Source organism: Lemur catta, chromosome 1 (genome assembly GCF_020740605.2).
Source record: "Lemur catta isolate mLemCat1 chromosome 1, mLemCat1.pri, whole genome shotgun sequence".
Lineage (NCBI taxonomy): Eukaryota > Metazoa > Chordata > Mammalia > Primates > Lemuridae > Lemur > Lemur catta.
Genome location: NC_059128.1, coordinates 41,557,693 through 41,572,045, shown reverse-complemented (window position 1 = coordinate 41,572,045; position 14,353 = coordinate 41,557,693). Strand labels below are relative to the sequence as shown.

The following is a 14,353-nucleotide window of genomic DNA, read 5'->3' as shown; positions in this document are numbered from 1 at the left end:
AGAAACCGAGCCCGGGCACCCGGAGGCGGAGTAAGAAACAGGGAGAGGATCTGATTGGGTCCTAGAAGACGCCGTGACCCACCTCACGGAAGGATGTACCAATGAGCAGAGGGGAGAGATGGCCGAGGCGTGTGGCAGCGGCCGAGACGCCAGTGCTGAGGAGGGAGGCGGCACCGGTCACGACGTGGGGCGGCCAGCGATGAAGCCGGTGAGTCGGGCGGGTGGGGGCTTGGAGGAGCGAAGCCGCAGGGACAGGAGGGGTCCCGGAGGCCAGATCTTGGGCCAGCGGGCAGCCCAGGCCTGGCCGCGAGGCAGGACCCGCGCAGTAACCGTCCTGCGCTGGGTCGGGGCAGTGGAGCTTCCCCGCACGGGCGAGAGAGACGGCTGCCACAGGGCGAGCCCCCGCGGAACCTGGTGGTGGACGAGGGGAAGACGGACGTTCGCGGTGCGCCTGCTGGGGGATGCCGCCTGCAGGGTCTCCGAAGCCTCTCAACAGCCTGCCGAACACGGCCGAGCCCCGCTGTACAGAGAAAACTGAGGCGTAGAGAGCTTAAGTTTCAGCGTTTCGGTCGGGGTGATACCCCAACCCTGACGGGTGTCCGGGGGCTGCCCTGCGCCCACTGAGGGAAACCAGTGGGCGACATCACGACTCTCACCATCCCACAGGGCCACCGGGCACTGCGTCCCTTTCCCTGAGGCCCAGAGGCACCGGGCCTGGGGAAGTGGAAACGCCCAGCTCTGTTAGGATTTATAAACCTGGCTGGCAGAGGCTGAGTGAATGGCCCACACAGATTTAAAGTCTTGAATCATCAAAGCTGCTTTAAAGAAAAAGGAGAAAAAACAGGCGCAGGCAAGGAGCTGAAGCGGTTGACAACCTATTGAAGGTCCTTCTTTGGGGTTCAGTTGATTATATTACTTCCCATAGATCCAAAGCAACTCAAATCCATAGCCTAAATTTGTTCTGTCATGTGATCTTCTAGTAAGAAGACCATTGTAGAACATAGCTTCAGTGCTAGAAAGGGCATTAGGTGGTTACACTTGCTAATCCCCATGTTTCCGTGTGGAGAGAGGCTGGCCTCTCTCTCCACCTGTTCCCAAAAGGGCAAGAGTGAGTTATCTGATCCTGGAGTTTGGAAGGAACTGAACACAAGTAGCTCAACCTTTTTTTCCCTTCTCTCTTGAGATTTACCTGCCTGCCTGCAGAAGGTGCTTTCTGGTCTACTCTCTGTCACTCAGGAGACCTGGATTGTCCGTTTGCTGACTGTGACTGGGTGCCAAGTCTGTCTAATTCTGGGGTGTAGAATTGGCAAGCCCACTTGGCCACAGCTTTAAGCTACATCCATTTGACACTCAATAATAAAACTAAGATTTTGATCTTCATTTGCCTCGCCAATGTCTTTTCTCTCAGGTGGCTCCAACTAGGGAGTGGCAAAAAGGTGTGTTTTTTAATTGGTCCTTCAAAATTCCAGCAGAGAGTGTAGTCTTCCAGGTAGAAATATTGCCTGTGTGATTGAGTTCCAACTTCTTAGGTCAGCATACAAAGTCCATCTCAATCTCTCTAGTCCAGTCATTCAAAAAGTTGGGAGGAATGTTAGTTCACCTGTATTCCCCCCACCAAACTACCAGGCTGTATTGGGGTGTTTTTTTGAGAAATGGGGCAAAGTTTAGATGAAGCTAAAACTTCTCTAGCTTCATCTCCTCTGCTCGATCTCTACTTTGATAACACAGTTCCTGAATACACAGGCCCTTTCTTCTTTTGCCTTAATTGCTTTAACTTCTTCTCTATCTGCCTAAAAACCTCCTGCTCTTCCTTCAAAACCCAGCTAAAGCATCTCCTCTGTGAAGCCTTCACCAGCTCCCTGAGTGGTTAGTCACTCTTTTCTCTGCCCCCCAGTGTGTAGTTCCTGCTTCTGTGTTAGCACTTATACCTTAAATAGGCAGGCTGCTTATCTTATGGATCTTTTGCATCTCCAGAGCTTGGCAAGTGAAGGTATCCAAGAAATTATTGTGAATGAATAAATCTCCTCACTTATAGTTGAGGAAGCCTGAGATCCAGAATAAACTGAAGTGGTTTATTAGAAATTATACAATAAATGGCAGAGCCAAAACCAGAAGCCAGGTTTCTTGGCTCCCAGTCTAACTCTCTTTCCACTGTGCAGTGCTGTAATTATTAATAGGATGGTAAATGGCAATCATTTATTATTGATATGACTGATCTCATATTCAGATTGATGACTGAATAAATTGCAAATATGAGTTCAGTGTGTATTTAAGCAAGGATTAGCTATACAAAAGCTACATATAAATATTTTTTACAGTTATTTAACATAACATTTCTTTTGAAGCCTAGTTCAACACAACCAAGTGAGTTTGACTCATCAGATGAAGAGCCCATTGAAGATGAACAGACTCCAATTCAGATATCATGGTATGTTAGCATTTCTGATCAATGATGAGCTAAAATATTTGATATTACTTAGTAATCTTAGTATTATAGAATGTAGTCCACATATTGAAAATACTGAGTCTCTTGTTGATTATGTAATTCTAAGCTTTAAGGGATCTTCTAACTCCACAATTCATTTACCATCAATGATACAGAATAATGACTTTTTATTTTTTTGGTCCTTCTTTATATGTTGAGAAAACTTTAGTAGGAGCAAGTTAGTAAGGGAGAAGATGTAGGATTGAAATGAGCTCCCATTTAGTGCCAAAATCTACTTATTCTATGACAAAAGAATAGTATACCAAATATGAGATACTTCATCACTTATCAGTAAGTCAAATCCTAGGCAATATTTAAAAGTACTTGTCACAGTAATGCATCTATCAGCAGACTGTGTTTAAGATAAAAGCCACATAGATACAATAACAAAAAGAAGTTTCTATATAAAATCAACTTCCCAGTTTTGACAAGTGACTTTATGGTCATGCAGATTCTCTAAACCCAGCAATCAAATGCTTTCTCTCATTTCTGCAAATATAATAATCTTTCTCCTTGAGAAAGCACTGTCCCTACTGTCAGAAGAGAAAAAGAGTAGCAAATGTTGTTGTCCCTAAAGTTCTTTTGTCCTGCCATCAAATAGCATTACCTTTCATTTCCCCTTCAAACCCCCTCTTAAACTCAAAAACTCATCTAATTTTCAAAGTCATGTGGTATTTGTATTGTGCCTTCTGTGTTTCCTTTAAATTCATGTTTTGACTTGCAGACAAGGTGAGCCTCTGTCCCTGAGTACAGCAAACTGGAAATATGGTTTCTTGAAATTATTTCATTTTAACCAAAATCCATTATCACAAAGAATGGGTAGCCTGTGGTTTTCATCATATGAAATTACATGTTAAGAAAGTCCTACCAAAAACATCTGGTAATGTAGAATAAATGCTGGGAATGAAATTGTCAGATGGTCATTTTCCGGCTTATTTTCCTAAGGTTACTAATACAAAACATCTCAGGTAACGTGCTACAGAATAACTTAAGTACACTATATACTACCTCTTCACTGTCTAAGCATCATTATCTTAGAGGTAAATGTAAATTAACTTGGCATTTTAAAGACTTAAATAGTAACAAAGCAAGTAAGTCCGTTTTAAATTTTTCAGTCTTTTTAGGCCTTTTTGTGACCAACACATTGATATCTTAACTGTGAAATTTGTTTTGTGACTACTATAAAACTTTAACACACCCTGATTCAATGGCAAACACCCATGTTGGTTAGATTGAATTTCCATTTATAACTTTTTTAAAAACTGAACTAGATCAATTTTTCTTCTTTTCAGGCTACCTCTGTCACGAGTGAATTGTTCTCAGTTTCTCGGTTTATGTGCTCTTCCAGGTAGGTAACACTACAATTGGCTTCCTATCAATGTATTTAGAGCAGTTTTCTTGTCAGTTAACACATCATTCTCTGTACTGAGCAATAAGAGAATTCTATAGACCATCAGCACTGAAGAACTCAATTTTGGAAGTCCTCATGGTGAGCTAGAGATAAAGGAACATAGATCTACTCTTCAACCCTTCCCAGATCTGCATTCACAGCTCTACAGTTCTGATTTACCTATCTTACTAAAACCTTGGGGTACAAGTGAAGCTGAGGACTGCTTACTAACAAGTAAGCCAGGTACATGTTACAAAAAGGACATAAATAGAGAATCCTTGATTAGGATGAATCCCTGTAATTATATTCTTAAAAATATAAGAAATTGAAATTCACCTCCAGAATGGAATTGAAACATATAAATTATCAAGTGGAATGACTTTCTAAAGTAACTATATAAGTGTTTAAATATACTTGTTATATATGACCAAAACTGACTTTTTTACTTGCCTTATTACTACTTATAGGTTGTAAATTTAAAGATATTAGAAGAAATATCCAAAAAGATACAGGTAGGTATAATATGAGACAAACATACTAATAGGTTTTTAAAAAAATAATGCTGAATATCTCTTTGTCAAAAGGACTGTAGTCTTTTTTTTTTTCAATATACCAATGAATGTTCAATATTTTGTGAGGTTTCCAACTACAGATTTATTCTAACGTGTGAAGAGGTATTTATGAAGGGCACGAAGGACTCATTATTTACCTAAACATGGCATTGCTTTTCACTGATTGTTGTAGTTCTGTTAAACTGCATTTGAGGTTAGAGTGAGAAAAGCATGTAAATAGAAAACTGACATATTGCACTGCCCAGATCTTTGAACATACCATTCCTTACAGCCTTGACTGTGGTAGTAGAAATTAAGCCTGAGCTGGGAACTCCAAGGAAGCAGTGAAATTTCCATCCTGGATAGCAAATGTAGAGAGCCAGCAGCTAAGTGAGAAAGACAGAATGGGAAGTGATCATGGCATGCCCAAGGATGTTCATACCATTATAGGCTCAAGTCTAATAATCCTGATAATTAACCCCAATTTGGAATTTATATATTGCATGATACTAGCAAATGTGGATTTTCAAAATATTTTATTCTGGTTGGCCTGGAATATCTCAGGTCTCCTAGTCCTACCAATATCCTTATAATACACAAACTAAAAATGTCTATATTGCTTGATCTGACCAGTACAGATTTTTTACATCTTAAAATCTTTTCCTGGTTATTCTAGAATTTCAGTTTGCTAATGTCCCTTTTAGAATTTATTCCTCACCTACCAAAAATGACTTAAAGAGGCTAATAGATTAGTTGACCCTTGCAGATTTATAAAGATTTTCTGCTTTACACGCACCCACCATGGTAGGAAATTCCCATTTGGAGAATATTTAATCATAACCAAATTATATGCAATTTAAATCATTGGTTCAAGATCAATCTTGTACATTTTGGAATGCTATATTCATTTAGTATGTTCTATTAAAGGTTTTTCCAATTTTTCTCAAAAACTTTTTTTTTCTGCAATGAAATATTAAATGGAATCCAATATATAAAACAGACCAAAATGTCTGATGGGGGAAGACCTAGAATCTCCCTGCTGCAGTTCCTGTGGTACCTCCTCAGTCCTTTCTAGGAAAGTTTGGAAACCACTGTATAATAAAAATTACCAAATGTGTACAAGAGGCAAATAGAAAATTACCTACTCTCTTAAAAATGGTTAGGTGTGTTAACTACAGGTTAAATTCTTTTACAAGTGCAAAATGATAATAGTTTGATCTAGAGCAGTACTGTCCAATAGAAATAAAATGGAAGCCATATATGTACCATTTTCTATCTGCCACAGTAAAAAAGTAAAAACAGGTGAAATTAATTTTAGTAATATATTTTATTTAACCTAAAATATCTTAAATATTATCATTTCAGTAGGTTTTAAGTGTTAAACTAATTATTGAGATAGTTTGCTTAGTCTTTGAAATCAGGTATGTGTTTTACATTTACAGTACATCTCAAATTTGGACTAGCTTCATGAGACTAGGACTTTTACTTAATAGCTAAATGTCCTTGGATTTAGGGGCAGGGAGAGGGCAGGGATGGGGGGCTTAGATCAGCCAGAATTATTTATTTTGAACCAAATGCTCTATAGTGAATATTGCCATAAAGATGTTCCAGTATATCAAATGCTTATAGTAATATTTCTTAGTTCATATCATTATGGTGAAAATAGCTGAGTTACGTAAGTTTAATACAGTTAGTGTTTTATTTTCTAGAGATCTAGTCCATAAAATTAAATACACAATGGTGTGGTACAGTGCAGATATAAGGGAGAATACAAGAGCTCTAGCACCAGGGCTATGCTGGAGTTTTTTTATATTAATACAATACCTAGGGTAAAACAAACAGCAAAGTAATGAAGTAGCAAATATGGTTGATTTTGTGAGAAAAAGAGAAAAAATGTGCTATTATTCTTTCTCAAGACTTTATTTTTAAATATTTAGTGTAACTTAAATTTATTTTAAAGCAGTATTTATTGCAAAAAAATTTTTTGCAGCTAGGCACTGTGGCTCATGCCTGTAATCCTACCACTCTGGAAGGCCGAGGCAGGAGAATCGCTTGAGGTCAGGAGTTCGAGGTTGCAGTGAGCTATGATGATGCCACTGCACTCTAGCCTGGATGATAGAGCAAGACTCTGTCACTTTTTTTTTTTTTTTTTTGCCAGAACAGCAATTGACTCATCTTGAAATTCATTCCTTAAAAATCACTTTGATTTATAAAGTCAGATTTAATTCTAATCACCTTTAGATGTTATCAATAGGCACATCAAATTTATGGATTATCATTTGTTGTTAGTTTGGCTGAAGAAACTTAACTCTATATTCGCCCTCTTGACTGTATTTAAATTTGTAATGTTTTCTATGTGTGTGTCTGTGTGTATCTTGGTCTATTGGCAGAAGAACTAAAGAGCTATGGTATACAAGACATATTTGTTTTCTGCACCAGAGGGGAACTGTCAAAATATAGAGTCCCAAACCTTTTGGACTTCTACCAGCAGTATGGAATTACCACTCATCATCACCCAATCCCAGATGGAGGGACTCCTGACATAGCCAACTGCTGTGAAATAATGGAGGAGCTTACAATCTGCCTTAAGAATAACCGAAAAACCTTAATACAGTACGTTCTCCTTTTCTCCATACACTAGATGAGAAGTGTCCAGTCAAAATGATTTCCCGAATTATTGCAACCCTATTCTTTATTACCTACCTCATAGTTTGTCACAAGGATTAAAAGGAGATAATGCGTGAAAAGTACTAGCACAATGTCTGGTGCAGAGTAGGCCCCCAGATTATTATTACTTTTCAAGAGTAAGGATAATAAATGAGTAGATCTGGAAATTTTCAGAACCAGGTTACAGGCTTTTTTTTCCTTTCTGTTTTTCTTAAAATTTTAGTTGCAATTTTGAGATCCTCCCCACCACCACCACCAAAAAAAAGACAGGGCATCATTCTTGTTCTACTGTAACACCACATTTATTGGTCAGCCTGTCAAATTGCTTACTTGATTCAATAGCAAGAAAGTCAATTTTTCAAAATTAGCAGCAAAAAAGCCAGCCATAAACAATGAGCAATATTAAAAATATGACTTGAAAATGACATTTGATGATAGGAATTCGGTACCAGAATGAAAGAGGGACTCATTGTTTGTCAAGGACTGTAAAAATATAAGCTGCTGGTAGAAAAGTTTAAAACAAATAAAATGGGTTAAGGAAAGGGGGAAAATGAGGCAAGAAGAAAAAAGTAGCTTGGAGAAAGGAAGATGAGAGCGGCAATGGGCAGTAGATGGTAGCATGGCAAAGATTAGAAGTGGTGCTGTGGATGAGCAGTAGATGCTCAAAGGAGAGCCAGGCACAGCAAGAAAACTAGTCCTTCACTGTGTTTACTGTGCATTTTATATCCTAATAAGCTGCTTAATCCTCTCTGGAACAAGGTAAGGTATTAAATAGTTTGATACCTCAAAAGCTTTAAGGTCACTGCTTTGAGCTAGAAGTATATAAACCATACCAAATAGCACTGTGGTCTCAGGGCACCTAGGGAAAGGGCAAGCCCAACTTGTCTCCTTAAACCTGTAGCCCAGGGGCCTGATGCCAACAATGCCAGTTCTGAAGGCAAACCAACTAGTACAAGGGTCTTTGGGGACACACCTGTTTGTGGCCAAACTAAACTGATATACAGAGAACTATAGCTTGCAGAATATGCAATAAAGAACTAGAAGCCATTCTACATCCTATAGTTTCCAAACTTTCTCTAGTGAAAAGCATAATCTCTCATCAAGTGCTGATCGTAAAACAAAATTTCAGAATAGATGTCTATACTAAATTTTCTGGTAAGTACAAGTAAAGTACTATTGGATGGACATAGCTAAGGAAAAATATCTTCCGATTTGAGGACCCATTTTTCAAACCAATTCTGAGATGTTTTTCCAGTAAGTTTTTGAAAGCAGCCTCTACTGAAAATTTTTCAGAGATCAGACTAACTGAGTTTAGTGAAGTGAAGCTTACTTAACACATTCTACTACAGCAGGTTCTGGCAAACCAAATGCTCTAATGTTTGCACAGAGTACAAACAGGATGGACAGGTAGATGGGTGTCCGTGCATATGTTCAGGCTCCCATAAAATAAAGCATCTGATGCCTGGAAGTTTTCATTGTCTAGAGCTTTCAAAGGTGTCCTACAGTGACTAGTTTATTGGATAAAGACAATCTATCCATTCTGCCATCTTTGAGGGCCCACATTGCTAGACAGCTGTAAAGCTCATTCCTCAGAAACAGGAGCCGGTACGTTTATTCACTGCCCTGTTGTCCACCAATGCTGTCTCGCTGGTTTTGCCTGGGCATTTTCAGCCCTTTATAAAATCAGTGAACATTGCTTGCTCTGTGTATTATAGTTTCCTTGGGCTATCATAACAAAGCACCACAAAATAGGTAGCTTAAAACAATAGAAATGTATTCTCTCCCTAGTTCAGGAGGCTAAATGTCCAAAATTACGGTGTCAGCAGGGCCACATTCCCTCTGAGGCTCTGAGTAGGGCCCTTCTTTGCCCCTTCCTAGCTTCTGCTGGTCCATCCTTGGCATTCCTTGGCTTGTAGCTGTATCACTCCAACCTCTGCCTCTGTCATCACGATTCTCTGCGTGTCTGTGTCTTCATATGGCATTTTCCTTTTGTGAGGACACTACTCACACAGGATTAGGCCTCCCCTAATTCATCTTAACTTGAATATATCTGCAAAGACCCTATTTCCAAATAAGGTTACATTCATAAGTACCAGGGATAAGAACTTCAGCACATCTTCTGGGGAGACATAATTTAACCTATGACACCTATCATGTGCCAAACACCAAGACTGCAAAACAAGGTATAGTTCCCACCCTGAAGGAACCCGCAGCTACACAACACTGCCGTGTAAGTGCAGTAAGATTGGTACAAGGTGTGTACACAGAAGAGGTAACACAGGAAAGTGGTCATTTCTATAGCAGCACAAAGGCATTTCAGGAAATGAAATTTGAGCTGGGTATTAAAAGATGAGTAGGAACTCATCAAATACAAGAGGAAAAATGAAAGCAGCGAGAGGTATAAAGTAGTATTAATCTTGCAGAAAGCCACTGAAGAGTTCTCTCTCTACCTTCTTCTGGTAGATCCAGATCTCTAAAACAGGACTACATCTGGGATACTTTGTAGAAAGCAAGTTCATGAGTAACTCTAGAAGTCGGTACCTATTTTGTCCTCTGTCTTAAATCCTATAAGAAGATATGTATCTACAGCTTTATCTACAATACACTACAGTAATTGGTGTTCATGATAAGTCATCTGCACTAAATTAGGTTCAGTATACCCTCTAAGTAAGTTAGGAAGCATGTAATACGTATTTTAGGATCTTTGAAAACGCTTAAAATGAATGGTTTGCTGCTGCGAGTAAATCTTTTTTCTGAAAAATCCAATTGTGCAAAACTGCTAATTTCTTCACAATGCTAGATAATAGCAGCTGACATTCATTTACTTATTACTCTCTGCCAAGCTCTGTTCCAACCCCTTTACAAATGTTCAGTCATTTGTAAGTGAACCTCATTTAATCCTATGATGTAGGTGCTATTGTTATCAGCATTTTATAGGTGAAAGGCTGAGCCCCAAAGAGATTAAATAATTTGCTTAGCTTTACATATCTAGTAAGTGACAGATCTAGGACCCAAAATCAGGTGATAGGACTCCAGAGCCCATGTTTTAGACCTCTATGATATGCTACTTCATTTTAGATAAATGAAGGGTTATCATATGAATAGCATTTGCCCTGTAATCACTCAGATTTTGTTTAGACAGAGGAAAATAATCAAAGTGGCATCTGGTAAAAAGTCTGATTTCTATTTAGTAACATGCTCCATTCCATACATGTGGATCTTGGGGTCTAAAGAGGTCAATGAAAAGACCCTGCCTACCTTGACTCTTAGAAGTGACCCTCCAACAAAGAAATAAACACACTTTGCTCTTAATTAATTGAAAAATATTTATTAATCTTTGTATGTGAAGCACTGTGCTAGGCATTAGAGTTATAAATAAAATGCAGAAAGAGCAACCCTTTAGCTATAACTAGGGACGAAGTGAAAATGGACAAACTTCAAAACTGTATTTCCCTTTCAGCTGTTATGGAGGACTTGGCAGATCTTGTCTTGGTAAGAAATATATTTTCATTATTAATTTAACCTCAAAGTAGGCAAACTTCTGTTTCTGAGCCATATGCTCACTTTGCATTAAAATGAAACAAAACAATATAAGTTTGCTAAGATTCAAAGGATTACTTAAGGCCCTAAACTTGGTATTCCCTAAAAAGCTTGTGTGGGAGTGGGAGGGATTTTCAGCATTGCTTTGGAACATTCTGTAAAACACCACTTACAAGTCTTGGCCCCTGCATCTTTTTTTTTTTTTAATGTTTTCTAATGTTCTCCCTATGTAGGTGTTATGATACTGATAGTAAAACTTCTAAATATTAATAATATCCATGGGTAACATAAGTATGAAAACCAAAGTTAATTACTAAATGTTAATTTTAAAATGTGCTGGGAAAAAAAAAACAGTTCATGAAGTGCCACACTGGAGTAACAGTTATTCCTTTTAGTGTTGGACAGTATCAAAATTAAACTTTGTTTTCCAGAGGACACTATCAAAATGAAAAGACAACCCATTGAATGGGAAAAAATATTTGCAAGCCATATATTTGATAAGAGACTTGTATCCAGAATATATAAAGAACTCTTACAACTCAGGAATAAAAAGACAAACAACCCAATTTAAAAATGGGCAAAGGGCCTAAATAAACCTTTCTCCAAATGAAATATACAAATGGCCAATAAGCACAGAGAAAGATGCCCAACATCATTAGTCATCAGGAAATGCAAATCCAAACCACAACAGATACCACTTGACACCCATTAGGATGGCTATTACAAAAAAAAAATGAAAAATAAGTATTGGCAAGGACGTGGAGAAACTGGAACCCACATACACTGCTTGTGGGGATGTAAAATGGTGCAGCTGCTTTGGAAAACAGTCTTGGCAATAGTTCCTCAGTTAAACATAGTTACCATGTGGCCCAGCAATTCCACTCCAAGGTATATATCCCCCCAAAAATGAAAACATATTCACACAAAAACTTGTACACAAATGTTTATAACAGCATTAATCATAATAGCCAAAAATGGAAACAGCCTAAATATCCATCAACTGACGAATGGATAAGCACAATGTGGTATAGCCATACAATGGAATATTAATCATAAAAAGGAATGAAGTATGGATACATGCTATGATACATATGAACCCTGAACACATTATCCTAAGTCACAAAAGACCACATATTGTATGATTCCATCTACATGAAATGTCCAGAATAGGCAGATCTATAGAGGCAGGAAGATTAGTGGTTGCTAGGGCAGGGGTTGATGGAGTAATAGTGGGATGATAGCAAAAGGGTACAGTGTTTAAGGTGATGAAAATGTTCTAAAATTGGTGATGGTTGCACAAATCTTTGAATATACTAAAGATCACTACACTGTACACATTAAATGGACAAATTGCATGGCATGTGAATTATATCTCAATAAAGCAGTGTAAAAATAAAGAATGCCAGTGTTAAACTTTAATTCAACCACACCATCATTTCAGATCACAATTTAACTGTCAAAAGTACATTAAAAGTCTCAGCCTTCTAATTCATTTGGAACAATTACACCAAACTGAGTCTTCTGTTATCAACAGAAGTCTAATTAAATACAAAATGTTCTACTCTCTTATTTAGTAATATATTATTTTTCTGTCACATTCCATTAGTAGCTGCTTGTCTCCTTCTATACCTGTCTGACACGGTATCCCCACAGCAAGCCATAGACAGCCTGCGAGATGTAAGAGGGTCTGGGGCGATACAGACTATCAAGGTAAGGAGGTTGTGCTTGCTGGTGCGGTTAGGGGCAGACCGTTACATTACAACCACAGTGAGTGTAATACACAACCAAAAGGGCAGTAAAATGAAATCCCAAAGCACTGTTATTCAAATGTCACTAATGTTTTTAATTTTTTTAATTTATGTTTAACTATAACCCCGGTATCTGCAAAAGCACACAAGTATTTCAAACAACATAATGAAAAAACTTGAACTTTCCGGTTTACTCTTCAAGGATCTACTACTGCTCAGTTTTTGCCCCATTCAGTTTGGGGAATGGATCCTCTCACTGGAAACAATGAGATGGTTACAATAAACTTGGTAGTTTCTTGGGTAAATTCTTAAGCAAAAAGATCTAAGGAAGATCCTATCGTATCACCAAAACATTTAATGAAGATAAACGAATGACTATAATACAAAACATGTAAAGCGATGCTGATTATCCTTTGCTGTGGATGACCAAAGCGACATCTTCCACATTTACATTCCCCTAACACTTCAAAATCACTGCAGTAGCAATGCCAAGGATATTATTATATACTAATCATCTTACTGAAAAGATTCAGCAGGTTTTACTTTATTTGTGGATCTATGAAGCTAATTTGCCTTCCTCTCCCACACACCCTGTCTCAGCATTAGTACCCATTCATCAGCAGTGGATACTAAAGAATCCTGGCCATCAGGCAGCTCCTTGGGCTTGAGTCCATCTTCCCAGGGTTAAAGGTCTAATCCAGTGTTATGTACAGCAAATTATTATAATTACTGATAAATTCACCAAGAAACCTGATTCTTAGGGCTTAAATAAGGTCAGTCACAAGATAATCCATACAGGATCCACTTGCCTGTACAGATTCTGAAAACAAAGAACTCCCATTATTTTAAAATCAAATGCTGCTGCAAATCCAAAAAGTTTGAGTCTCTCTTCTCTTTGAAACAAAATGCATGGTCAAATACATGTATGAATATGTGTATGTTTTACATCTTTAATACTAGAGAGAATTAAGCCTACATTAGTGTGGACTGTCAATTTAATCACCTCAGCATTCTGTAGCAAACAGGCTTTATCTCTCTGCTAGTGTAAGTGTAGTTTCAACTTCCTAATACAGATATGAAATGAGATGATTAGCACAGTAACAATATCCTCTGTAAAGCTATTAAAACTCCAAATAAATTATTTAAGGCTTTCATTTTGCTTATCTGTTAAGGTTAGTGGGGTTTTTAAAAAATACTGTCTATGAAAATTGTTCCAAATGGATTACATCATCACAAAAAGCAGATGACTTGGGCTTCTATAAATTAAGAAATGGATTTTCTTGAATATACCACTGTTAATTGCTACAGGAAGTGCCCTCTCCTCCTTATTCACTCCCTAGGTTAAAAAAAAAATTAGCAAAAATAATGCCATTAAGAAGTGTTTTCAATGTTATGTGGTCCTACAAGTAAAGAAATAAAGGATTTTACAGCCTTATAAAATATTCATTTGTATTTCATGCTACCTTCTGCTTTTTAGAGATTTTTAAAGTAATAGCTTTTCACACCATATACAGCTTGAAAGATAAAACTTACCCATGCTTGGCACAAACGCTTCCTTACCCAAAAAGATATAAAATTGTTCTTAGCAAATATTTTTTTGATTCCTACTAGTCTTGGTGTCTACTCTGGTTAACAGTTTTCTACAATGTATTTCAACATATCTTTACTTTTTTCAGCAATACAATTACCTTCATGAGTTTCGGGACAAACTAGCTGCACATCTGTTATCAAGAGATTCACTATCAAGATCTATATCAAGATAAAGAAGTTCAAACAGCATATATATGACCATGTCTGAAATTTAAGAGTTCTCTAGCATAATATGTATTGAAATGAAATTACTAGTGTTATCAACTTGAATGTAAATGTTTATGTGCAGATATTCCTAAAGCTTTTATTGACAAAATTCACTGTGTCTCTTTCATCTCTTATAGCAGAGGGAAAATTAGTATACAATTTTCCTTTTAGAAAT

At 37.7% G+C, this 14,353-nt stretch overlaps 1 protein-coding gene across 5 annotated transcripts; it reads left to right on the top strand.

Moving 5' to 3' along the window:
• Positions 1–70: 70 nt before the first annotated feature.
• CDKN3 (cyclin dependent kinase inhibitor 3) lies at positions 71–14,287 on the top strand. 5 transcript variants are annotated; one of them, XM_045566959.1, is made up of 8 exons: positions 113–208; positions 2,346–2,428; positions 3,778–3,833; positions 4,343–4,387; positions 6,817–7,039; positions 10,554–10,585; positions 12,243–12,343; positions 14,058–14,287. In XM_045566959.1, exons 1-8 carry the CDS (start codon positions 119–121, stop codon positions 14,142–14,144), a joined length of 717 nt encoding a protein of 238 aa, XP_045422915.1. In that variant the 5' UTR covers positions 113–118; the 3' UTR covers positions 14,145–14,287. The 5 variants fall into 5 exon arrangements, with proteins under 5 accessions (XP_045422887.1, XP_045422915.1, XP_045422907.1 ...); XM_045566951.1 differs by having other exon boundaries at positions 12,240–12,343; XM_045566931.1 differs by lacking the exon at positions 14,058–14,287 and having other exon boundaries at positions 71–208; positions 12,240–14,049.
• The last annotated feature ends 66 nt before the right edge of the window (positions 14,288–14,353 follow it).

Coding starts and splice junctions, on each gene's coding strand:
- CDKN3 (XM_045566931.1), top strand. CDS start 119: ATGGCCGAGGCGTGTGGCAGCGGCCGAGACGCCAGTGCTGAGGAGGGA. Junction 7,040..10,553: donor AACCGAAAAACCTTAATACA/GTACGTTCTCCT, acceptor TTTCCCTTTCAG/CTGTTATGGAGGACTTGGCA. Junction 10,586..12,239: donor ACTTGGCAGATCTTGTCTTG/GTAAGAAATATA, acceptor ACATTCCATTAG/TAGCTGCTTGTCTCCTTCTA.